Genomic DNA, 15,024 nt, shown 5'->3' on the forward strand with positions numbered 1-15,024 from the left:
CAACATGTTTCACGCAAATGGAAACTACAACGTGTCTAAGGCGCTGCAGTCGTGGACTGTGCGGCTGGTCCCGGCGCAGGTTCGAGTCCTCCCTCGGACGTGGGTGTGTGTGTTTGTCCTTAGGATACTATAGTTTAAGTAGTGTGTAAGCTTAGGGACTGATGACCTTAGCAGTTAAGTCCCATAAGATTTCACACACATTTGAACATTTGTTTGAAACGACAACGTGAGGTTACGTACTACCATGATTCTGCGATTCTCACTCTGATTATGGGGTACTCACCACCATTCAGGATCTACAACTCTCAAAAAATAAAAATCACAGCCCTTTTTGGTCGAAAACCACAACCATTTATGGTTGCGGTACACTTACTTTCTGAACATGCGTCTCACAATAGCTACCTAGACCATATTTAGAGTTGTTGGAGAAGTACTGGTCTCGAGAACTGCTACTTCCTATGATATTTCACCAGGTAGTCTACGGATTTGTTAGCGTTGATCTGACTGCCCCAAAAAAAAGATAAAATAAAAAATAAATAAAAAAAGCTAGTCTCGTCGCTAAACAACGTAGTACCTCACTCAGTTGACTCGGGTTCTACAGCCTGCAGGTCTCTGTTGTCAGTGGTGATCAGCAGTGAACAATACATGAAAAATCGAGTTCTTCATCGATGTTGCAGTAATCTGTTCCCGACGGTTCGTGGTGGCACTCTGCCAGTATCCTCTGGTCAGGTTACTGCTGTTGTAATTTGTCTATTTGTCACAGCCAGACGTACGAAAATACGATGGTCTCGAGATGTAGTCCAACTGGAAGAATTCGTGCATACTCTTCTAGCCACACAGCTGTCCTGAGTCCATATCGTCATGAATGCTCCCATGGCACGAGACAATGATCCGATCCTCCTCAAAGTCCGAACTATGTGAATAAGCTGAAAGTGGAGATACTTCTGATATTGTGTGTTGCCAGTAAAGACACATACGAAAGACACTATATACTCAAATCATTCTTCACCTATACGAACGGCTATCCTCTGTACTGAAAATACTGCTAATAAGCTCACATAGTGATGAAATTTTAATCAACATGTCGTACAGGATGGAAATGCTGAGGTATTAGTTTTGCAATGCACTATCAGTTTGTCATAATGTAGCTCTACCTATTCCTGTTCGTGTAACATCTAGTGCACCCCAAGGGAGCTTAACATCAACGTATCTGTTCATGTTATACGTTAATAACGTAGCAAATAATACAAAGACCTCCGTCATTGCATGTAAAACGTAGTACGTGATGTGCATTATTCATATCAGTTGATAGCTCCACGATAAACAGAGAAATGGAAGCTCTGTCTCACGTTACAGATTCTCACCAACATCAAATTTGTCAGCGAATGGGCAGGTAAACAGTGGAAAACGCCAAAAACCTGACTTTCAGTAACGTTTGTGGTGTTACTGCTCTTGGATGGGTGACCGTCCTGGGTGCCATGCGCTTTTGCCATTTTTCTGGGTGCACTCAGCCTCGTGATGCCAATTGAGGAGCTACCCGACCGAATAGTAACGGCTCCGGTCGGAGAAAACCATCATAACGACCGGGAGAGCGGTATAGTGACCACACGCCCCTCCTATCCGTATCCTCATCTGAGGATGGTCCAGATGGGCCACTTGGGGCCTGAAGACGGAGTGCTTTTTAGGGTGTTACTGCTATGAAAATGCATTTCAGTCACGATTTGTACAAATCTGAGATCATGTGGGGAATTATGACACAGATAAAAAAAAATGTTCAAATGTGTGTGAAATCTTATGGGACTTAACTGCTAAAGTCATCAGTCCCTAAGCTTACACACTACTGAACCTAAATTATCCTAAGGACAAACACACACACCCACGCCCGAGAGAGGACTCTAACCTCCGCCGTAGGACACAGATAAAAATCCTGAATATGTTTCTGAAGGAAAACGTGTCTCAAAAATTGTTGTTCCTCAGGTAAATCTGAATAGTTATTTAAGGAAGCAAACAACGTAAATCTGTATCCCTTAACACTGTTTATGTTAATTTACTTGACAGGCTGATGGCAGAAACGTTAATGGCTGTCGATAACATGATTTATGTGCTGTAGTAACTCAACAATAAAATTAATTTTGTGTTATGCTCAATAACAGAATACAGATTGAGGTTGTTGTTCTTTATTATTGAAAAAAAATTGATGATGCAGAACTTTAGTATTATAAACGGAAACAATTTGAACCTTTTGGGAGGTTACACAGAGCTGTTTCGTTAACCTCGTACTTGAATTTTTTTATATTTCTTGTGACCAAGTCCATCGAAAGATTCCAGTCCTCATTGAGGTCTTTGTGTTGTGTTGGCAGAAGAGCCAACACCGTGTTACGAGAGGAGGCCGAAATGCACGCGTTTTAGCTCACGCAGGCTGGCGTGAGGATGGACGAACTATACCGACGTGATGTCTGGAACACGACAAGGAATGAGAATTCAGAAAGCGGACGTAATTAGATACTTAACTTTCATCCATTAATGATGAACGTCGCTCTTGACGGTACATGATTCACAATATTGTCTGTTCAGAATAGTACTGAATATGGCGCCTTGCTAGGTTGTAGCAAATGACGTAGCTGAAGGCTATGCTAAACTGTCGTCTCGGCAAATGGGAGCTTAGGTTGTCAGTGAACCATCGCTAGCAAGGTCGGCTTTACAACTGGGGCGAGTGCTAGGGAGTCTCTCTAGACTAGACCTGCCGTGTGGTGGCGCTCGGTCTGCAATCACTGATAGTGGCGACACGCGGGTCCGACGTATACTAACGGACCGCGGCCAATTTGAAGGCTACCACCTAGCAAGTGTGGTGTCTGGCGGTGACACCACACTTTGGGCGCCCCTTTCTTCTCAGCCACCTAGTAGGGGGTCTAGTCCGTGCTAGTAGAGAACGAGAAGCGTGGCCCACCGAGCATCCTGTCGGAGCTCCTCCTGGCAGCAAAGAGCGCGGCGGTGGCGACGAGGACGGAGGCTCCGACGGCGGCCCAGAGGTGGGCCGAGAAGGGCAGCAGCGGCACCTGCCAGCCCGGCAGCGGGCGCGGCCGCGGCGCCAGGCACGTGATGCCGGTGCGGATATAGGGCCGCGAGAAGTCCAGGAATAGGTACTCGTGGAACCACTGGTAGAGCGCGCCGTAGCCCGCGTCCGCCACGTCGGTCACCACCGCGCCCAGGATGCCGTTCCCGGAGCCGTTGTTGTCCCAGATCTCGCCCCACTCGTGCTCCGCGTCCACCGTCAGGCGCCAACTTGCGTTTACCTATAAGTGGGACGGTAATGACTGATAAAAAAGAAGTATTTTCCATTTGATTGTTATACTAGTCGAGTACCAAACGGTGCATGGGTATGTATTTATTCCAATCTCCTATTATCTCTTCCTTCCTCCTCATTATCGTCATATCCTCCACCAGACCATCTCCATCATCTCTTCCATCCCAAGTCTCTGTCTTCCTCCTTCACTCTGACTCTTCATCCACCACCTACTGCCCCTCTATCTATCTACTCCTCCCCCCTCCTCCTCCTCTCCCTTATGTAGATCTGTTCCTTTCCTCTCTGTTCGTCCCCTCTTCCCTCTCTATTTCCATCTTTCCTCCCTGTCTCTTAATCAATCTCCTCCTCCCTGACTCTCCATCCATCTCCTCCTCCACCCACTCTCCGTTCATCTACTCCAACCCCTCTTCTCCTCCTGCCCCTCTCCCTGTTCATATCTTCCCCCACTCTCCCTACATATCTTTTCCTACCCCTTGTCTCTGCTCCTGTTTCCTTTCTCTATCTCCTCCTCTTTCTTCTCCTGTGAATAAGCCCCTCTGCTCTTTATATTCATCTCTCCCTCCCACCTATCTGTGCCCATTTATCCTTATCCGTCGTTGTATGTCCCATCCCCTTTTTTCTCTCCGTGTTACAACTATCACCGCAATAGGAGGCTGGTGGTTCGTAACCCTGCAGTATTTCTTACCAGACTGTAACTAATATGTGTACCAATTTTGGGTGAAACCGTTTCAGAGGTATTGAATGAGATTTCTACCCCTGGCTTTGCTCACGTACCCACTTACCAAACATATTCCTCATCTATTTAACATATTTTACATGTATTTCTACACATGCGTCACATCGATCTCTAGAACATTTCGCCTGGCCGATTCATTTTCATGCAGCTCAATGTATGTGAGATGATATCTCCTAAACTATGTGTCGTACAACGATATACGCTCATGCTCATAAATGAAGGGTGATGTTGATACATGGTGAAACACGCTCTGGTGGGAGGTTTTCGGGTCTAAATGACCTCGGGGTATGACCATGCGGTTCATTTGACCTGCGGTCGTCGCACAGCGGCGCTGGCAGCAGTCCTAATACGCAGAGGTGTGTTGGTGCATGTCAGAGTACGGTGAAGCGAGTAAGTGTGCATACGTTTTGAGATGTGCTAATGGTGACTGTGAGTTGAAATTGGCTCAAAGAACACATATTGATGATGTTAGGATTGGTAGAATGGCTCAAAAGGCTCTGAGCACTATGGGACTTAACATCTGAGGTCATCAGTCCCCTAGAGCTTAGAACTACTCAAACCTAACTAACCTAAGGGCATCACACATATCCATGCCCGAGGCAGGATTCGAACCTGCGACCGTAGCGGTCTCGTGGTTCCAGACTGTAGCGCCTAGAACCACACGGCCACTCCAGCCAGCGATTGGTAGAGTCCTAAGGCGACTGGAGGCTTGTCAAACACAGCAGGTCGTAGTACAGTCCCTCTGTGTGCCACTAAGTGTGATCTCAAGAGTATGGGAAAGATTCCAGCAGACAGGAAACGTGTCCAGGCGCTACAGTACGGGACGTCCACAGTGTACAACACCACAAGAAGACCGATATCTCACCATCAGTGCCAGCAGACGACCACGGAGTACCGCAGGTAGCCTTGCTGCGGATCTTACCACAGCCATTGGAACAGATGTCTCCAGACACACAGTCTACATACGACTGAACAGACATGGTTTATTCGCCCAGAGACCTGCAAGGTGCATTCCACTGACCCAGGTCACAGGAGAGCCCGTAAAGCCTTCTGTCAAGGACACAGTACAAGGTCACTGGAACAGTAGTCCCAGGTTATGGTCACGGACGAGTCCAGGTATAGTCTGAACAATGATTCTCACCGGGTTTTCATCTGGCGTGAACCAGGAACCATATATCAACCCCTTAATGTCCTTGAAAGGGACCTGTATGGAGGTGGTTGGTAATGGTGTGGGGTGGGATTATGATTGGTGCACGTAGCGCACGCATGTCTTTGACATAGGAACTGTAACAGGTCAGGTGTATCGGGACATCATTTTGCACCAGTATGTCCGCCTTTTCAGGGGTGCAGTGGGTCCCACTTTCCTCCTGATGGATGATAACGCTCGGTCCCACCGAGGTGCCATCGTAGAGGAGTACGTTGAAACAGAAGATATCAGGCGAATGGAGTGGCCTGGCTTTTCTCCAGACCTAAACAACATCGAGCAAGTCTGGGATGTTCTCGGTCGACGTATCGCTGCATGTCTTCAATCTTCTACGACACTTAAGGAGCTCCGACAGGCACTGGTGCCAGAATGGAAGGCTATACTTCAGCATCTGCTCGACCACCTGATCCAGAGTATGCCAACCCGTTGTGCGGCCTGTGTATGTGTGCATGGGGATGATATCCCATATTGATGTCGGGGTACATGCGCAGGAAACAGTGGCGTTTTTTAGAACATGTGTTTCGGGACGGTTTTCTGAACTTATCACCAATACCGTGGACTTACAGATTTGTGTCGTGTGTGTTCCCTATGTGCCTATGCTATTAGCGCCAGTTTTGTGGAGTGCCACGTTGTGTGGCACCACATTCTGCAATTATCCTTAATTAATTGGCATGAGTGTATTTGTGTAGGTATATTCGGTGGCAGATATGGATACTGTCCGCCAAAAGTGTTGTGAACAGGGTTGGTACTAAGGAAGCAATAATTTAAACGTCTTGCATAATGTGGGCGCTTTTCACACATCTCAGTGTTTATTACTTCATGTCTCCTGAACGGTGTGTCGTATGACTATGTAACGTTTTTGGTGTATTCAGTGGTATATGCGAATACTGTCTGAAAAATGTGACACTGGTGCAGTTAGTACTAGAGAAGTAATAAACTGAGACGTAATACTGCACAGACCTGCATACAAGACAAGTATCCCTTATGTTTATACCGAGAAACTAAAACTTTTTTTATCTCTGCATGCGGGATTGAATGCGTTGCTACACGTAACGTGGTTAAGAGAGTGGGGCAGAGACTAATCATTCTAACGTAAGAAGAGAACCACTGACATAGTGATTCTGACAAATGGCCTGTTGCCTGGGATCGAGCATCTCGGATTACTGCCTTGGCCATCCACGGAAAGTGGTTGAATGCCGGTGAATACACAAATGGGCTGCAAGACCTTGGACACACATGCCTCATTATAGAATGTGGAGGTTGGAGGGTTGCTCATCTTGTAAAGCGTGACAGACAACGATCTGTGGCAGATATGACGACAGACAATAGCGATGGTGCTAGGACAGAGGTCACCGGCCGCTGGGGGCAGTGTATCGCTATGGACGGCGTTCACCTTGGCTTCCACGGGGAATGAAGTTGTGGATACGTTGTTGCGACTTCGCCCCGACTGTTCTGTTTTGGCAGCAGAGTTCTGTGACTCACTTAGCAAGAGATGTCATAGAAACCGCAGCATCGTGGAGCGAATAGGTATTTTGGCGGAAGAAGCCATATTCAAGCTTAGGAAGAGCTAAATAATGAACAGGACGTTACTATATTATACTTAAAGTGTGCAAATATAACAAAATTTGCGCAAATTAACAGTACACGTAAAACAAATGAAAGTACAGAGTGATTCAAAAAGAAAGAACAGATTTCAGTTGTTTACGACAGACAAATTATGAAAGATGGAAACGCCCATGTTACTGGTTAGAGCGAGGTTCAAAGTCGTAAGATTCGCACAGACGTTGTACCATATCCTCAACATGAGCGCTATGCATTGCTTGAGAAAAATTGAAACGATAGTCCCTTCCAAGGGCTCCGTGTGAACGCACCTCGGATACGTTCGACATTTTCATTGGACTTGTGTGGCCGGTCAGTTCTCTTCCCTTTATATATGTAACCAACTTTCAAGAGGTTTGCATATTAGTCACGGATTTGCGTGTGCATAGGAAGCTTCTTGCTGAATCGACGGCGGAATGCACGTTGCATCTGAACAGTGGATTTACTTCACGTAGATTCCTCTTTACAATGATACAGGCAGTGTGTTTCTATCTTTCGTAGTTTGTAATAAACAACTGAAAAGTATTCGTTCTTTTTGAATTTACCGGTATTAATAAAAGCATAAATACAGAGATTCTGTGCATACGTCTTCCAGAAACACAATTAATTAGATGTCATCCAAAATCTTCAACATAGCAGACCTCGAAGCACTTCTCACCAATTCCATACACACAGTGACTTCCAATGCAATGCCGAGTTAAGATATATCCCACTTCGTGGTCTCGATAACCACCAGAGTTTCCCATTGGCTGAGAGCCTGAGTAACACTCCAAAGATGAAAACACACTTTCGTGGTGGCAGAAAGAGATAATCAAAGGTTTGCTGCAACATGACGTAGTCTGGCATGGAAAAAGAATCGTGTAACCAGTGTAACAAGTGACGTCCTAGCAAGAGTGACGCAAGAAACCTCAGCATGAAGGATAAACAGGTGTTTTTGCAAGAGAAGCTCTTTTCAGGTGATTCTAACATTACAGTAGTGGACATCGACATGGTAAACTGTTAAAGGGCATATAAATAGAATACAGGACTGATGGTAGTTTGTTCAGTCTCGTTAGAACAAAGGCCAAGACTGAAGCAATCTTGAATGCATTTGATGAAAGAGATACGAGCATTGGTCTAAGTCTTAATATCCAAAAGACTCAGATCCCACATAAATCTGCACCTAACGCTGTTGCCATACATCCAACAATCACAGTCGAAGGTAAAATCCTGCGGAACATAGAACACTTCCCATACCTCGGCAGCAGCTTTCAGCAAGTGCAAAAACTGTTGTGAAAATGCGACACTGCCTCAAATGCGCCATTACGGCTATTGGTCGTCTTCGGATAAGAATGTTTGATAATCACGAGATCATCAGTATCACCATACTCTACTTATGCCAAGCTACTGTTACACCATCTCTTACAATGAGTGCGAAGCATGGACTACTTACAGAAGGCAGATATGGAGTCTGGAAAGGTACCATCAGCGCTGCCTGAGAGGGACCCTAAGGATGAAAAGGCTAACATCAATATTCCGGAGAAAGCAAACTCTTCTGACATTGAAGGCATGATCATCTAGCATCACCTCCATTCTACGGGCCGCATCGTTCTTACGCCTCAGTCCCGTCTACCAAAAAAAATTATGTATTCCTAGCTGAAGGATGGGAAAAAAACAAGGATGTATCCAAAAGTTATACAAAGACATATTAAAGAACAAGATGAAAAAAACGTCTAACTGAAACTGTCAAATGGGAAACTACTGCACTCAATCGTCCTGTATGGTGTAGTAATGCGTGGGAAGGAATTCAGAGGGTCAATAAACTGAGGCGGGAAACAGAAACTGACAAGGGAATTTTAGGAGGCAACTGGAGCTGCTGAAGATAAGCAACACTACGCACCCAGTCACCACCAGAAACAAATTTCTGTCAGCAATGTAGAAAAGTCTGTAACTCCAGGGTCGGCCCCTACAAACAAAGATTTCATAGAAACCGAATTTCCCTAAACACAGTCATACATTTCAGCCAGTGATAGTTCCTCACAATAGTATAGCAATGGCTTCTGAAAAGAGAAATTACTAAATGAGTTGATAACAGCCGGGGAAAGACTAGAGCAGTGACTTAAGGGGTGTAGGACGTCAAACGGGCCGACTTGGAGCAGGAGAGGCACCTCAGGACATTTTAATTTCCATTGTCTATACTTTTACAAATAAATTCATAAAACTTTCTCAGCATCACCAGGAAGGATTCAGGATACACACTCATTGCAGTGGAAGTTCGAAAACATAACAAAATAATTTTTTTCACGTGTGAAATTTCATCATTTTTTCACTTACTAATGGCTGCATTTGTTGCTATAGGTACACTTTTCTTCATAAGTTAGAGACATTCTTCGATGAATTTTTTCGCAGCATACACACCATACTTCCAGGTGTATGAAACTCTATAATTTATTTAATTTATGAAAAAACGAATGATCTGTTGTATATTAAACTTCATGTTTAGAAAAAACACAAATTTTGTAGTTAATTACCTCAATTTTTACCACAGTTTTTAATACATGGAACGGTATATACTGGATAAGCTAAATCTACGTACTTGTACATCACAGATTTTATGTGAAATAGGATATGTGTAAGGAAACAAGCCTTTGAAAATACGTGGTACATAGCAAGTATATACGTGCCCACATATATGCATTACGTGCAAAGCATAATTAGTCCATTACGGCCTATAGAAGAGGCCGATTCCAGTCACGTGATGTCTATTTCAGCCACGGTCCGACGTTTCCGCTCAGAGTAGCTGTTATCATCAGTCAATGCTTCTGTGCTCTGTTGTTATACTATTGCATTGTAATAGTATTAACAATTATTATTACGAGGACATAGCTACTTACTACTCAATACATTTTCCGTAGAGCAGAGAAAGACCAAAACTAATAAAAAAAGCGAAATATAATGCGGTCTGCCTGTCAATGAATCCGATTAAATATCAAATCTCCGACAGCAATGCGGCCGGAAAAAGACCCAGCAAGAACGAGACCAATGACGGCTGAAGAGAATCGTTCAACGTGATAGAAATGCAAACCTTCCACAAATTTCTGCAGATTTCGGTGTTGAGCCATCAACAAGTGCCAGCATGCGAACCATTCAACGAAACATCATCGGTAAGAGCTTGCGGAGCCGAAGGCCCACTCGTGTACCCTTGATGACTGAACGACGCAAAGCTTTACACCTCGCCTGGGCCCGTCAGCACCGACATTGGACAGTTGATGACAGGAAACATGTTGCCTGGTCGGACGAGTCTCGTTTCAAATTATTGAGCGGGTGGACGTGTACGGATATTGAGACAACCTCATGAATCTATGGACTCAGAATGTCAGCTGGGGACTGTTGAAGCTGGTGGAGGCTCTGTAATTGTGTGGGACGTGTGCAGCACGAGTGATATGGGGCCCTTTATATCTCTAGATACGACTCTGACAGGTGAGACGCACGTAAACATCCTGTCTGACCACCTACATCTATTCATGCCCATTTTGCATTCAGAAGGACATGGACAATTGCAGCAGGACAATGCGACACCCCACATGTCCAGAATTGCTAAAGAGCTGCTCAAGGAACACTCTTCTGAGTTTAAACAATTCCTATGAACACCAAACTCCCCAGACATGAACATAATTGAGCATATCTGGGATGCCTTGCAACGTGATGTTCAGAAGAGATCTCCAACCCCTCGTACTCTTACGGATTTATGAACAGCCCTTCAGGATTCATGGCGCCACTTCCCTCCTGCACTACTTCAGACATTAGTCGAATCCATGTCACGTCATTTTCTGGCACTTCTGTGGGCTTGCGGGGCCGCTACAGTATATTAGGCAGGTGTACCAGTTTCTTTGGCTCTTCAGTGTATAATACGATGTAAGTTCCTTTGAAAAAAAAGAAAAAAACTGGATATTTGCTTTTGAAATTCATTAAGAGTCGAACATCTCCAAATGACTAGTATAAAATAGATCTTGCTCATATTTAAATGTTCTTTTGGAAGGAATATTTTCATTGTAGATTTGATTTACAGATATGAACTACCTATTGGCACAAATGTAGAGGCGTTGGGATTGCAGTATATTACTTTCATTGATTTGTTTTTGAGTGATCAGTCTTTTTAATGGTTTGATGCCCCACCACGAATTCCTCTCCTGAGCCAGCCACTTGCAACCAACGTCCTCAATTATTTGCTGCATGCATTCCAATTCCTGTCTTCCTCTACAGTTTTTGTCCTCTATAGCTCCCTCTAGTACGTTGGAAGTCATTCCATGATGCCTTAACACATGTCCTATAATCCTGTACGTTCTCCTTGTCAGTTTTCTTGCCATAATCCTTTCTTCTCCTATTCTGCACACAACCTCCTCATCAATCAACCACTTTATCAATCCATCAATCCACGTAATTTTCCACATTCGTCTGTAGCACCACATCTCAAATGCTCGGATTCTCTTCTCCTCTGGTTTTCCGACAGTCCTTGTTTCACTACCAAATAATGCTGTGCTCCAAACGTACATTCTCAGAAATTTCTTCTTCAAATTGAGGCCTGTGTTTGATACTACAGACTTCTCTCGGCCAGGAATGCCCTTTTTACCAGTGCTAGTCTGCTTTTGATGTCCTTCTTGCCCCATCCGTCATTGGTTACTTTGCTGCCTTGCCAGTGGATTCCTTAATTTCATCTCATTCAATCTACTTCTGATTACTTTCGTCTTTCTTCGATCTATTCTCAGTCAATATTCTGTACCCATTGGACAGTTCATTCCATTCACTAAGGATGGCAATGTCATTAGCGAACCGTATGACTGACATCCTTTCACCTTGAATTTCAGTTCGAATCCTCCACCTTTCTTTTATTTCCATCATTGCTTCTTCGATATACAGATTGAACAGTAAAGGCGAAAGATTGCATCCCTGTCTTACACCCTTTTTAACGCGATCACCCTTATTATTCCCTCTTGGCTCTTTTACATGTTGTATGTTGCCCTTCTCTCCATATAGCTTACCCCTAGTTTTCTCCGGATTTCGAAAGCATAGCACCATTTTACAATTTAGAATGCTTTTTCCACGCTGACAGTCGTATGAACGTGTCTTAATTTTTTTTAGTCTTGCTCCCATAATCAACCGCAACGTCAGAATTGCCTTTCTAGTGCTTTTGCTTTCCTTAAACGAAACCAATCGTCATCTAACATATCCTCACTTTTCTTTTCCATTCCTCTGTATATTATTCTCCTTATCAACTTGGACGCATGAGCTGTTAAGCTGACTGTGCGTTAATTATTGCACTTGTCAGATCGCACAGTCTTTGGGGGTGTGTGGATATTTTTCCGAAAGTCAGATGGTATATTGCCAGACTCATACTTTCTACATACCAACTTGAATAGTCATTTTGTTGCCACTTCCCGGATTGAGTTTAGAAATTCTGAGGGAATGTTATCCATCCCTGGTGCCCTATCTGATCTCAAGTCTTCCAAAGCTCTCTTAAATTCTGATTCTAATTCTAGATCGCCTATCTCTTCTATGTCCACTCCTGTTTCTTCTTCAATCACATCAAACAAATCTTCCCCTTCACAGAGTCCTTCAATGTACTTTTTGCACCTATCCGCTCTTTCCTCTCCATTTAACAGAGGAATTACCGTTGCATTCTTAATGTTACTAACATTGCTTTCAATTTCACCGAAGGTCGTTTTGACTTTCCTTTATGCTGAATCAGTCCTTCCGACGATCAGTTCCTTTTCGATTTCTATACATTTTTCATGCAGCCATTTCGTCTGTGCTTCCCTGCACTTCCTATGTATATTCCTCAGTGACTTGTATTTCTGTATTCGTGAATTTCCCTGAACGTTTTTGTACTTCCTTCTTTCATCGATCAACTGAAGTATTTCTTCCGTTACCCACGGCTTCTTCGCAGCTACCTTCTTTATACCCATGTATTTCTTTCCAGCTTCTGTGACTGACCTTTTGAGAGATGTTCATTCCTCTTCAAATGTACTGCCTATTCAGGTATTCTTCGTCGCTATATCCACAGCCTTACAGAATTTTAAGCTTGTCTCGCCATTCCTTAGTACGTCCGTATCTCACTTCTTTGCATGTTGATTCTTCCTGACTGTTCTTTTAAACATCAACCTACCCTCCACCACTACTAAATTGTGATATGACTTTGTTTCCCCTCCTGGGTAAGCCTTACAATCCAGTATCTGATTTCGGAAACTCTGCCTGTCCATGATGTGATCTTCCCGTATCACCTGCCCTTTTCCAAGTATGCTCCCTCCCCTTGTGGTTCTTGATAGAGTATTCGCTATTACAATCTGAAATTTCTTACAAAAGTTAATTAATCTTTCTCCTCTGTCATTCATTGTCCCAAGGCCATGTTCTCCTGTTACCTTTTCTTCCACTCCTTCGCCTACTATTGCTTTCCAGTCGCCCATGACTATTAGATTTTGATGTCCTTTTACGTACTGTATTACCTTTTCAGTATCCTCATATACTTCCTCTATCTCTATCTCTACTTTTAATTCATATGAATCCCTAAAATAAGTTTTACTTAGATTCTGAAACACTGTATTTAGTACACATGTTCGTCTTTGCATGTCACGTCTTAACTCCCTGACTTGTCTCTCCGCTTGCTCAGTATACAGACAATGGCATAGGAGGTAGCCTGCAGTCCAGTCGTAATCCCTTCCGAACTATGGATGTTGTAAATCTGCTGTTACCCGATGAATCATAGTAAAATGCTTAGTGCTAGATACAGAGCACATAAACAATATACATGTTTCCTTGTTGAGTGATTCTTTGTTACGTTCTATTAAACTTCACTGAAGCAGTAAATAAACTACTGTATAAAAAAACAGGGTGTCCCAGGAAGAAAGGTAGGTTTCAGGAATATTCTAAGCACGGTAGTCTTAAGACCTATGAATATGTCTTTATCTTTGATACTGTTGTACGAATCTCTTCTGATGCGAACATTTTGCTTTCCTTGGGAGAATATAGCACGGTATAAATAAGAAAGAATTGTCCAGTAATCATGGACTCTAAAACGCATACCTTAAGATCTATGAAGACTTGTTCAGTAGAAGACACGTGTTTGACAGTAGTAAAATGGACTAGTGCTCATAGTTCTTAAGGTACACATTCAGTGCCTACCTTTACTGAACGTTTTTCTTATTTTTGTTCATATTGGCGCTCCTCAACATATGGAAAGCTAAGACCTTACTGCAGAAAAGATTTGTTTCACATTATGGAAGATGAAGCACTCAGATGTCTTCTGGTATGCATTTTAGAGACCACGTTCACCAGACATTTCTCGTTCGAATGGTCGTTCCTGTCATATGCCTGTGTACTGTGCACTCTTCGTGGGACATCCTGTATAGATTCCAACAAAATCAGATCTGAATGCCCAGAACCAACCTGCAGAAAGTTGTGTTGACCCTGGCCGCCACTGACCTTCTTGGCAAATTCCAGCAGTATTCGCGTCTCCATGCCGTCCTGCGTGCTGGTGGAGTCCTCCAGCACGGCGTACGGCGGGTAGTGGAAGGTGGCGAAGGCCAGCTCGCGCCCCTTGAGGTCGGCCAGCTTGTCTGGGAAGAGGTCGGCGTCCGACGGTGCGATGCCGCAGCCTCGCACCCACCGGGCCAGCACCACCTCTTCCCGCCACGTTCGACGACCGGTGAACCTCAGCGTCACCAACTCGAAACTAGCAGGGAAGAATGTACATGACATCCTTCAGTAAGATATTATATACCAGGCGGTTGTAATTAAAGTGCAGCTCCCCGCAGACGTTCAGTGTGGACGTAATTATCGTATGACAGCGAAACTTAGTAGTTCTAATTCTCGGCCACCAGGTGCAAATATGGCGCTTTACAGCAACTCGTCGACATCTTCGGTTCAATAACCTATAAAGTATGTGGTGGTGTATAATAAAATCAACATAATGTCTTTCTTACTTGGTTGAACTTTTCTGCTCAAGTCTTATTGCTAATCCATTACATATGGAAACATTTCTGCACGTCTTTCGTGCATTCACAGCAACAGATTTTCGCATCTGGTGGTCAAAATTGGAACTAATTTTTCCAACGTACATCGATTTCGCATTAACACATTAGAATATCTACCGACTTTCGCTGCCACATTATAATTGCAACCCACACTGGACCTCTCTGAGAAGGTGCT

General features: G+C 43.9%; 1 protein-coding gene across 1 annotated transcript in view; it reads right to left on the bottom strand.

The window, feature by feature from the left end:
- LOC126456597 (uncharacterized) overlaps nt 1–14,481 on the bottom strand; it is a gene marked incomplete at its 5' end in the record, with an annotated part of 88,741 nt that extends 74,260 nt beyond the window's left edge. The window contains 2 exons of the mRNA XM_050092342.1: nt 2,948–3,293; nt 14,299–14,481. Of these exons, the coding sequence (XP_049948299.1) occupies nt 2,948–3,293; nt 14,299–14,481 (529 nt within the window). The remainder of the gene's footprint in view (nt 1–2,947; nt 3,294–14,298) is intronic.
- Between the last annotated feature and the right edge of the window lie 543 nt (nt 14,482–15,024).

Source organism: Schistocerca serialis, chromosome 2 (assembly GCF_023864345.2).
Source record: "Schistocerca serialis cubense isolate TAMUIC-IGC-003099 chromosome 2, iqSchSeri2.2, whole genome shotgun sequence".
In the NCBI taxonomy this organism is placed as follows: Eukaryota; Metazoa; Arthropoda; class Insecta; order Orthoptera; family Acrididae; genus Schistocerca; species Schistocerca serialis.